Consider the following 12022-nt stretch of genomic DNA (forward strand, 5'->3'; position numbering starts at 1 on the left):
CAGGGACTAGGGAGGACAACCACTCCTATCATACAGTGAGTAAGGTCAGTGACTGTAGGTTACTAAGCATTTCCACACGTGTCTGATTGTAACCTATCTATTACAATGTGCAAATTGCACATTGTAATAGATGTGGAAAATCCCCATATACTGCCATACTGTAGTATGGCAGTACATGGTAGGATCAATCAGACAACCTAGGGTTAAAGTACCCTAGAAGTTAAATAATTATACATATTTGTTATTTAAACTATAAATATCACAAAATTATGGGGTTTTTTTGTCAAGGTGACACGCCACCCGAGTTATGCTCGTTTTTTTGGCGAATTTTGACACACCAAGCTCAAAAGGTTGCCCATCACTGATGTAGATGCATAGACATTTTAGCTACTCTTTTCTTATATTTCTTATAGGGCGGGTCCTGGCTTCTCCTGCCAGAAAACTGACTATACAGGAAGTCTACATGGAAACGATCCAGAGTCTCCCAAGTCCATGTAAGTGAGAGGATGGGAGACTACTTTAAACAGAAGCTGTATTTTTAAGCTTTTACCAGAATTAATTATTCTAAACACTAGTAGACAGAGGATAAAATAGGAAAAGTACATAGGCTTTACATCATCTATTATGTAACCCCCTGCCATAAGGATCATGAGAATTTGGGGGCCCATATTAAGACTTGGAAAGGAACACGTCCTTGGCTACAGCAATCAGCAGCTGCAAGTGGATGGATTATTAAGTTTGTGGGATATAAAGGTTATATAAAAACCCGAGTCTTTGGTTGTTTGGAACACCGTTTGCACACAAAATCCCTAAAAAATGCTTCCAGCAAAAGGACAAACCAATGTGACCTCCACCCACCCTCCTCTGCCTCAATTCCAAGAAGCTTCATCATGAAGGCAAAGCCTGTCCAAGATGGGGTCATACTCAAGTCTTGCAGTTACTGGCACCAGAAAGATCTTCACAGAGGATACCCCCAAAGTCTGTGTACATGTGCCAGGTGTGCCCACCACTAGCAAGGGAATGGGAGCACCAGGAACACTCCAATGACACTAATTAGACTTCTCTATACCTAGAGGGAATCTAAAGTTAAGCCCCAACTAAAATATTAAACAACAGGGGTTTTGAACCCCTTCACGGCCCGGTGCTTCATTCACTACCCATGGGATTGTCAGACCTAGCCGATTACAGCACTCCCATAACCAATGAAAGCAGTGGCCGAGTATATTGATTCATCAAATGGAGCGAGACCCCCCCATTCTCGTAATGTGCTGGAGACCCCGTTGATTAGCAAATTTTTGGAGAGGAAATATCTTGGGACATCCCCTTTGAGTGTAATGGTTAGGGTTTTTTTAATTTGCCATTTTGGAAAAGAAGCCACTGGTTCATAAGAACTTATAGGTGGTCCCTAATTTTTCAATGTCGCCAACCGGTTCCCTTTAAATCTACAGCATATAGATGCAGCTTTGTCAAAGCAGCGCTGCAGTCTAATCGCGGATGTAACGGTCATGAAGTTGCTATTTTAACAGGCGTACAGAATTCTTCCTCCTTAAATGATGTCCTATGACTTATTTTCCAGTCAAATGTTCGGCTCAATGAGAGTTTTTATTAATTTAAAGGTACTTCAATATCCTGCTTCCAGCGCTTCCCACCCAGATTACACACCATATCCTGTCTTACACTTGGCCGCTTTGTGTAGCCTGAGGGCGATCCGCACGCCGACAATCACGAGAAGCAGCAAAAATAGAATATTAATTGGTTGCCGCTCTATTCTAATCAGGGCTCCTCACAACCTAAAATATTAATGCAACATGAAATCTCATTTTCTCGCTGTCTTACAGGCTGTTCCATGTAATACAAGTTGGTCATTGCTGTATATGGAGAGGCTGTAATGAAGTCTGAGAAACTAGACCTGACTAAACGAAACCAGATTGCGATTTTTATAATCGATTGCAAGTTTGATGTGCCCAAAAAATGGTTACCCTATTCCTATAATTTATAAGATGTACAATACATGCAACTCTATACCTCCTTTTTACTTCTATGGGTGGTTATGTAAACAGCTTAAAGGGGTTGTCCAGTCACAAGTTTTCCAACATCAACAGGATAGGGAATGACGTGGTGATATGCATCGGTACCAGGGGGGTTCCCCCAATGGATCGTGAGATTGAGGGTCCATTGTACCCATATGAATAGGAAACCGGGCCACATGAGTCATCCTCAACCATCTGTTTAGATGGACTGCCATGTCTTACAAAACTAACAGTTGTGTCATACTCCTACCATTTCCAAATGATGCCAAGATGTTCAAAGCTTGACCTAACCTACAACCCTAACTTGCAATACACTTTGCCACAAATTTATCCCAGAGCTGACCTAGAACTTTTCCTTGCTTTTCATAATGCTGTTTGTTCACCAATGTTCTCCAAAAAAAACCTCTGAGGCATCCACAAAACGGCAGCAATTAGAAAGAATAAATTACATACATATCTACTCTATTTACTAATTAGGTGCCCAACTCCATAAAGTAATTGGGCACACTGGATCTTATATTCCAGTACAGTGGGTTGAATACATTTCCCATATTACATACTTGCTACTCAATCACATAAAATACAAACAAAATACCGTACATTTCGTTTTGTGGCTGTAGCATTTCCTAGGGGTATAAATACTTTTGCAACCCACTGTATGAATCCTGGACTTTTTCTTCCAAGTAAAAGGTTTAATACTCTGCAGCTTATGTAACACGTGGTCAGCAGACCCCTACCATCTCTGATTAAAGTCACCAGTCAATGGCTTGGCATCTTGTATCATATGAAGCCTACGAAATAGCAGTATATAACCCAAGATAAGCCTATCAATGCAGCCCTTTAATACTATTAGTGGGGGATCCCTTGTTGCTAACAACTTTGGACATGTTTTCTATACCAGAAATTCCCCAAAAAAATAAAAAATCTAGTTAAAGATCATTTAAATTTTCTGTACTTCTCAGAAATCCCATTTAAAGAACACTACAATCAGCCTCTTACCCGTGAGATGGCTGATAACAGAGAACAATGCAGATCGCTCACAAGCAATTACACTATACATAAGAAAAACTTTAGACAAAGTGCCAACTTTACCCATTTTATCTCCGACACAAACTGACTTTTACAGCAATAAAAAAAATAAATCTTCCCTTTAATTGAAAGCGTCCTACAAACTCATAAAACCTTTGTAGTGCGGTGGAGGATTAAGGCTAACGCTTACCTCTCTTCTACAGACGTGAGATTGTCGATTTCAGTCATCACTTCTGCGATTTCAAACTTCAGCCTCTGTGAGAAGTGGAGAGAGAGATAAATGTTACATCCAGAGGGACGACTTTACACGTGGGAGTCGCTGGAGCTTCACGATTCTGACATAATTATTGGACACAAGACTTTTTCGGGGATTAGCGCGGCTTTAACATCAGAGGTCAAGGACGTTACTGTAATGTTCCTATATAAAGTATTGTTCTCAAGACTCAACATAAAAAAAACACTTCAAAAAGCGCCCAGCAAGAAAATAAAAAAACAGCATCTTGTTGCGTAGAAAATCAAATTACAAACAAAAAAAAAAAATAAGAATGTGAAATAGATGAAAGAGACGTTTGTGTGGAAACAACGGGCGGCATTGTTACCATGGCGTGAGCATAAGCGGGGAACAGACTTCCTCTTCTAATTCGCCAAAGCTGTGACCGTGCTTAAATAAATTAGGAGAATTGTGAAAATACCAATAGCAGTGCCCTGCAAACTTGTGCCGACGATGGGCGTATACTGGGCACGGAATTACAGAGACTGGGTTGGGTTTTTGGTAGGACATCAAAAAAAATTTCCAAAATCTGTGCAATGGAAGGTTGGGTTAATGAAACAAATGTATCAAGCAGCGGGTTTCATTTATCAAAGGGTAAGGGTTGGCAAAACAACTGCCGTCTGTCCAAAAAAAAAAAAAAAAAAAAAATCGGAATGAGCACTGGCCAGATTTTAATGCAGAAGTTGGGACTCCAAGCATCATAGTGATATATGACATGAGGAGTCCCTTCTTCCCAGCTATAATCCGGATTAGAGTTTAGCTCTGCCGTTCTGCAGGGGAAGCAGGGACTCGTATCACTATGATACTGCCATGTCTTCTGCGCTGTGGACAGTCCCTGAAATCTTGACAGCACAAGGTAGGTTGCAACCAAGGGCTCTTTGCAGGGGCTCTGACCACCAAGTAGAGAAGTGAGATCAAGACAGCAAGTCATAAGGAGAGACCCCTTTCCTTCTGCTAATTAAGAGACCCCCATCAATCAAATCTCATTGTCTCAATAATAAAAGCAGGCCTTCCAGAAATCCCAGCCTGTATGTACAATATCCTATTTCCCAGCACATGTTTCTGTGTAACTATAGCCAGCTGTGATCTCTTATGGCAGCCTCCATAGTGCCGAGCGCATCTTCCCATTTCACATGATTAATGTCTGCCGAGGGCGATTGCTCAACCCCATGTAATGTCCAGCAGCCATGGAGAAGAAATCCTCAGAGAGACCTAAAATGTTCTGGCCGCGGTGTATCAGCTACTTTCTCAGAGCAGCCTCCACACCCAAATGTGTCATAATGATGTGCGGCCACTGGCCCAGCTGCAGGAAGATGATCCCACACATCTTATCCGAGAAATATCCCAGCTAACTCCACAGAGACACACAAACATGTAATTCAGCATTTCCTACTGAAAAATGTAATTTCCCTTTGATCCATCTATTGAAATTGATAGATTTATCATCATTGAAATTGTTCTTTAGGAAAGCTGGGTGACAACCTATATGGCAGTATAACAGGGGGGTCACACAGCTTCTATTCTGTAATACTGTAAGAATAGGCAGGATTGTTTATTTGGTAATGTCTTGTATAGGCAGTCCATGAGTTACGTACAAGATTCTGTAGGTTCTGTAGGTTGGTTCTTAAGTTGAAGTTGTATTTAAGTGAGAACTGTATATTTTATAATTGTAGCTCCAGACAATTGGATCGGATTTTCTAAATTTTGTGCTGTCATGGGACCAAGGATTATCAATAAAGCTTCATTACAGACACCTGACAGCCGATCATTGCAGTCTGGGACTATAGTCACATCCAGAGAGCTTCACCAGAGGTCAGAGGGGTCCGTCTGTATCTAGGGGTCAACTAACTCAGGGACCACCTTTATCTGGGGACCAGCAGAAACATCAGTGATTCTCAAATAATTTTCTATCCCAGGCGGTGCTGATCTTACCCACTCCACCGCTGGTTCCAATTTAAAGGGATCTTCCAGGAAATATGATATATTAGTGGGGGGCCTCCAAGACCTAAAACTCACAGCCATCATTTCACCATGCACAGCTCTGTATTCTTTGCAGTGGTTGTGCCTGCTACAGCTATTTGGACTCAATCAATTAAAGGAGTATTCCGAAGTCAGGTATTAGGCCATATCCACAGGATTGGACAAATACCCGACTAGGGAATACCCCTTGAACTGGAACGGAGCTGCTGATTGCTGTAGTGCCGGGCATTGCCGCTACATTAAAGAAACAGAGCTGGGCATTGTAACCAATGAAGCGGGGTGAGTTCCATTCTCCAGGCTCATCAGTGATGGCATCATAAATGGGCTTTGCCAGGATGCTGATCATGTAGATCTGATTGGTGGGGGGTCTAACACTCATTACCCCCACTGAGCAGCTGTCTCTATGGCCAGACCCTAAGGGCTCCATGTTACATGTTTTAACAGAGCTTAACTCTCATTCAAGCAACTCTCTCCCATTGACTACTATGAGAGAGAGAATAGTGGGCATGCTCTGTGACCTGTGCAGAGGTCACTGTGAAATGAGAGGGAGGAGGGAAGTTGTAATAAACTATAAATCCAGGCTCCTGTGTTAGCTTTCCTGTGCCGATAATGAAATAAAGGCTGAAAAGTGATCTCTACAGAAGAAGAAGTGACTATTATATGGCTCAGAATACAGTGAAACCTGCAAAATTAAGAGGGCGATTTTGAAATCTAGAAAATCTGCCAAAAACAAAAATATAGCTTTATAATTACAACTTTATAATAAACTATAAAACACGTAAAAAGTACAGGAAAAATTACCTCAATGTCATCTATGAGCTCCTTCTTCCTCCTCCTTATATTTAACAATTCTTCTCTCTCCTCAGACGACAGATCTTCTGGCACTGAAAAGAGAAGACAATAACTTGAAGTTATACAATAGAACACAATGACTTTACCAAAAAACGATACAACCACATCCTAACCATTCAAAATCTATTAATATCAAACATTTCGCGACCACACAGACGCCCGCCGCGGCTGCTTTTATTTCACTTTCAGAATTACGATCTGTCCTTTCAGACTGGTTTCATGTGACATTTTGCAGATGCAAAGTCACCATCACTAAGACTACGGAGTAATTCAGTTTAGATTGGGGGGATTCATTGCTCGGTCACAGTGACAGGGAGCCACTAATAGAACGAGGACATCAAAGGGTTAATCTGTGCATTTCCGGAATCAGGAAATCAGCAATCCAATGTATCTGGAAGCCAAAGAAATCCGCCTGATTACGTAACAGAATATGCCTGGAGGCCACGGTTAGCAGCATTGAGGCTTGTTCCAGACAGATTTCCGGCATATACAATCATAGTACAGCATGGATGACAGCAGCAGGAAATCACGAATATCAAATCCTAAAAAGAAGACGTTTAGCCCCATTGCTGGACAGAAAGTGGAGCCCAAAATCCATTCCCTCTTATCCGATGTACAAACAGATCAGTTCAGGTCTTGTTAGTCCTCATCAGTGCAATTATTTGGGAACAGTGAACGGAAGTGAAATTTTTTCTATTAGAAATCTAGTCATCTTTCAGGCCACGTTTACATGCTGAAACGCAACGCAAAAGGTTCCACTTACGATCACGTGTTACCTCAACATGTGAACACGGGTAGAGCCTTTGCAGTGAGTTTTAAACCAGAACAGAGGCGTCATATTTGAACGCGGGTATTATGAGGAGTCCTAATCTTTTCTTAGTTATGCCCATAAAGAAATGGGGGCATATTTATCAGGACCTCTGCATCACATCAGTGCTTATTGCTAGCACTTGCGATTATTTGCCCCGATCCGCCACCTTCACACCAGTCGGGCGTGAAGGGGCGGGGCTGCGGAAGCCTCTTGATGTATCCTGCTGCGAACATGCAGTGGCGGGGCGAGCGCCAGCGTATGATAACTATGCCCCATGGTCTCCATATTCTGCACTGATGAGGGATGTAAAACATGGAACCACCATGTATAGAAGTATTGTAGATATAACAGACAATACACATCCATTCCTTCCTTCCTTCATTACCAGAGCCCCTCTATGCTGCAGCTTCACAGGCTGTTACACTGTCTAAACAACAGGAGAAAAGAAAGGTATCCCAGCTCACCTCCAAGATCACGTTGGAGTCGGCACGGTACCCGCCTTGTTTGCATAGGCACAATACAGGAGAGAACAAAATTGATGGTCCAGCCCAGGGCCGCTTCTGCCATGAGGCGAGGTGAAGTCCCCGCCTCAGGCGGCAGATAGCGGACTGCATTTAAGAGCGGCATTTTGCCGCTGGTAGCACGGACTTGCCAATGGCTGGCAGGTCCGTGCCACCTGTAAAATAAATTACATCGCCGCCTTTAAGGCGGCAATGTAATTTATAGGCAGAGCGGTGCAGCACATCCCGCCTGTGCGCACCGCTCTGCAGGACACAGGTCGGCGTGATGACGTCACCACGTGCCGACCCGTGTCCCTTCACAGAGCGGCTGCTGGCTGGAGAAGACGAGGGAGCTGCGTGGGAGCACCTAATGGTGAGTGCAGTAGGGAGATCGCTACAACATCCTCTCATCACGATGTGTATCCTCAGGACACACATCGTGATGAGACCATGTACAGTCACTGCTTTCCCCAGCAGTAGCTTCACCCTCCGGGAGTATAAGTCCCCCGGAGGCTGAAGGCTGAAGGACCTTTGGTGATGTCATGGTCACATGACCTGCCGGGGAAAGCAGTGACAACACAGCGAGAGCTGCATCTGTGAGGTGAGGGGGGGGACATGACAGGGGAGGGGGAGAACATGTGGGGCTGTGTGAGGCACATTACTTACTGGGGGGGGGGGGGCTGTGTGAGGCACATTACTTACTGGGGGGGGGGCTGTGTGAGGCACATTACTTACTGGGGGGGGGCTGTGTGAGGCACATTACTTACTGAGGGGGCTGGGGACGAGGCACATTACTTACTGGGGGGCTGTGTGTGAGGCACATTACTTACTGAGGGGGCTGTGTGTGAGGCACATTACTTACTGAGGGGGCTGGGGACGAGGCACATTACTTACTGAGGGGGCTGGGGACGAGGCACATTACTTACTGAGGGGGCTGGGGACGAGGCTGCGTATACAGGGGTGTGGGGTGGGGGGTTTCTGTTAAATATAAGGGGAGCCTAAATTAGGGCACCTAATTGAATTGCTCTATATGCTCTAATTTGGGTGACTAAAGGATGTTTTATGTTGGGAATAGTTTGTTCAGTCATGTTGTGAGGATAATATATATTAGAATCACAATCCATTATACTGTAAGTGACTGTGGTATCTTTAGGGGCGCCATGGTGAGTTGTGCTGCATGGAGTTGAAGACTTTTCTTTTTGAATTCAGAGGAAAACCAAGGCCAGAAGAAAGCGTAAAGAAATACCCTTCCGGATGGAGTAGATGGGCCCCTGTAAGGTACTAGAGGTCACTAATATCTGTGTCTAATGACTACTAGTGTGTAAGGCGGGAGGGGGGGGCAGCATTTTCAAATTTCGCCTCAGGCAGCAAAAAGGCTAGAATCGGCCCTGGTCCAGCCAACATCAGTGATCTTTCAGACTTTTATTTCGTCAAATTCCATTAGTCCACAGTGTTAATCCATAGTTCCTACGCGTTTCGAACGAACTAGTCGTTCTTAGTCATGTTACACTGCCCTTCTGCTGTCTCAGCACTTCCCCCTGCCTTTGCCTGTTGCAATCACACAGCAGCAGAGAAAGCTTCGGCATAACTTGGGAGGTACAGCAAGGAGGGGCTCTGATAATGCCTTCTCATTTGCACAATTTTAACAGTTGATATTAGAAGGAAGGAGGCCATAAATAACTTATATAAGAAGATTAACAGTCAAGGTGCCTGGATCTACGAGTAAGTTGATCATGATGGACTCTCTGATGGTAGATTTTTGCTTTAAAATTGTTCGTTACTAGGGGGATCTACGACGGAAGTGATGATGGACACATACCTTCTGTATGAAGGCGGCTGTGCTGTACTTCTATCTTTTAGTGTTACATTTACTGCCTTTCATCTCTCCAGACCATAAGTTAACAAGGCAAAGAAGTCTACTTGAATATGTCACCAACAACAGGGGGTTAAACCATTACATGGGTGGCTTGCGGTCGTGCCCGGGTGATAGCCAGCGTGGGCCTTTCATCTCCTGGAGCCAGTAATCAGCTGATTGCCTACAGCCCACCCAGGGAAGCCGCTCTAATGCACAGCTACAATGGGGGGCTACAACCGCCTAACAATGTTATCCAATACACTCCAGGATACAGGAAAGGTCAAACAGCAGCTCATTTGTTAATGCCATGCGAAGTACATGATGAAAAGCAAGTGCTCATAGCAATGATTAGGGTAGGGGGATTGCAAAATACAAAGTAGATGGCTGCCCTTTCTTCCCCTTTGTGCAAATCAATATTATCAATAATCAATCTGACCTCAACGATTATTTTAATAATGCAGATTAATTTCATATATTTTGCCTGCAAAAAAAAAAATAAAAGAGCGAACCCTTTTACACAACATGAAGGAGAAGCCAGAAGAGAGTACAGTATTTTTTGGACTATAAGGCGCACCATCAATAAATGCCTGCTAAAACATCTAGGTTCATATATAAGGCGCACCGGATTATAAGGCACACCTGATTATAAGGATGAATGACCAGCAGGTGGCAGACCTGTGCACAGTTCAAGGCAGCTGTTGTCTGTAAGTACGGTTCATATATAAGGCGCACTGGACTATAAGGCGCACCTTTGATTTCTGAGAAAATCAAAGGATTTTTTGTGCACCTTATAGTCTGAAAAATACGGTATAGATTTTTTTTTCTTGATGGCAGATCTTATACCAATATGAAGATCTGCTATTGATTACAGTACACTTTGTTCCAAAATGTCCAATGTTCCAAAGGGAAAAAAAAACAAAAAAAAACAGGAAAGGCTGCTTTTCACCAAAATTACAAGAAGCAATACAGCACAACACTGTACCCATTAAATATCTTTCACAGGGTTGGGAGGATGGGGTTGATACGGTAGAAACGAATGTATCAAATGCACAAGAAGGCTTGTCCGCAAACACATCCATGCCACGTGTACCCATTATTATGGGGGTGAAAACAACGGGTGGGGGAGGGGGAAGTTCTTCAAAGACCAAGAGACGTGACATTTGTAATTGCTTAACTAGAAGCTGTCAAAGTAGTAACACTTCTGCAGCAGGTCACACGTCTCTTTCTTTATTACTCAGCTTCTTTCGATGACTCATCTGAAAGGTTGCACAATGTACAAATAGATGATCCTATGTCCTTATTATTGCTTTTAATTTGATTACTATAGAAACCCCAAAACGTTAAAAATGATCACCGCCATGGCAATAAACAATCACAAAGAGTAGTCGGCCTTATCCAGATTGGATGAGCTGTAGCGTTCTTGGGTTGTGTCGCCCTTCTGACGTGATCAGTCCTATAATCTTCCTAATACTGAATGGGGGGGGGGGGGGGTGTTCACTGAAAAGATGAGGTAGGAAGCAGAATTTTTTTTTTTTTTAATCACAATACAGGAGGTAGTTATTAATAAAAGCAGATAACGAGTGAATATTTGATCAAAATAAGCCAACACTCTGGAAACAAAAGCGCAGTCAATACAGTCTGATACAACTGGCGTCTTCTACGAAAAATTCTCTATCCAGGTTGGAAAGCATAAAAAAAAAAAAAAAAAAACGGCTAATTTGTTTCCCTCCATTAAAAAAAAAAAACACACAAAAAAAAAAAAAAGAGCCCCTTCATTCCCCGTCATGAGGCAGCGTTCTGTACGGTGACATATGTTTCCATAATGGAGCATAAATTGTGTATTATGACATTCGCTCTCCGCCTAGGGCTTCAATTAAAAGAATCTAAGAACTGAACGGGATGATGACCTAACGTATAAGCCTCACCGAATCACACGATTAAATTACTGGGAATGTGCAATTGCTGTTTATGTGTCTGAGTTTCCTTCCTATTAAAGTCCCTGTTGGAAATCCACCCACATGTGTTTTCAAAGCTGCTTCCCAGCCGCGCAAATCCCCTTTTTCCCCCCAACGTGAGATAGACGTGAGTCGTGGGGGTCAGTGTGATGGATGAGAAGCTGCCCAGATAGTCTGCACCCAAAATGTTAAGGCGCAGAATTTGGTGCCAGACAAATACAGACAGTCCCCGGGTTACATACAAGATAGGGTCTGGAGGTTTGTTCTTAAGTTGAATTTGTATGTAAGTCGAAACTGTATATTTTATAATGGAAGTTCTAGACAATTTTTTTTCTTTTGCCCCAGTGACAATTGGAGTTTCAAAATTTTTGGTGTAATTGGACCAAGAATTATCAATAAAGCTTCATTACAGACATCTTACAGATGATCATTGCAGTCTGGGACTATAGTAAAGCATCCAGAGAGCTTCACCAGAGGTCACAGTGGGCAGAGGGGTCCGTCTGTAACTATGGGTTGTCTGTAAGTCGGGTGTCCTTAAGTAGGGGACCGCCTGTACACTATTATGCAATATATTTCATTACACAAATAGGATGGGGAACATTGTGTCCACTTTTAAATCACAAAATAAAATTGACATTGTGTTCACATATTCTTGTTCAGGCGTGCACTAGGCAAGATCACGGAGCACGGGCGGAATATATCCATAGGCAAAGGTGTAACCGGTCAATACATTTTTCCT

The 12022-nt window shown here is 43.1% G+C and overlaps 1 protein-coding gene across 2 annotated transcripts in view; it reads right to left on the bottom strand.

The window, feature by feature from the left end:
• The window catches only part of CYTH3 (cytohesin 3), an 84838-nt gene that overhangs the window by 43801 nt on the left and 29015 nt on the right, over positions 1–12022 (bottom strand). For both annotated transcript variants that reach the window (XM_072120561.1, XM_072120562.1), the window contains exons 2-3: positions 6112–6194; positions 3250–3314 (exon numbers count right to left, since the gene is read on the bottom strand). In XM_072120561.1, coding sequence (XP_071976662.1) covers positions 3250–3314; positions 6112–6194 — 148 coding nt within the window. The remainder of the gene's footprint in view (positions 1–3249; positions 3315–6111; positions 6195–12022) is intronic.

This window comes from Engystomops pustulosus, chromosome 8 (genome assembly GCF_040894005.1).
Source record: "Engystomops pustulosus chromosome 8, aEngPut4.maternal, whole genome shotgun sequence".
Taxonomy (NCBI): Eukaryota; Metazoa; Chordata; class Amphibia; order Anura; family Leptodactylidae; genus Engystomops; species Engystomops pustulosus.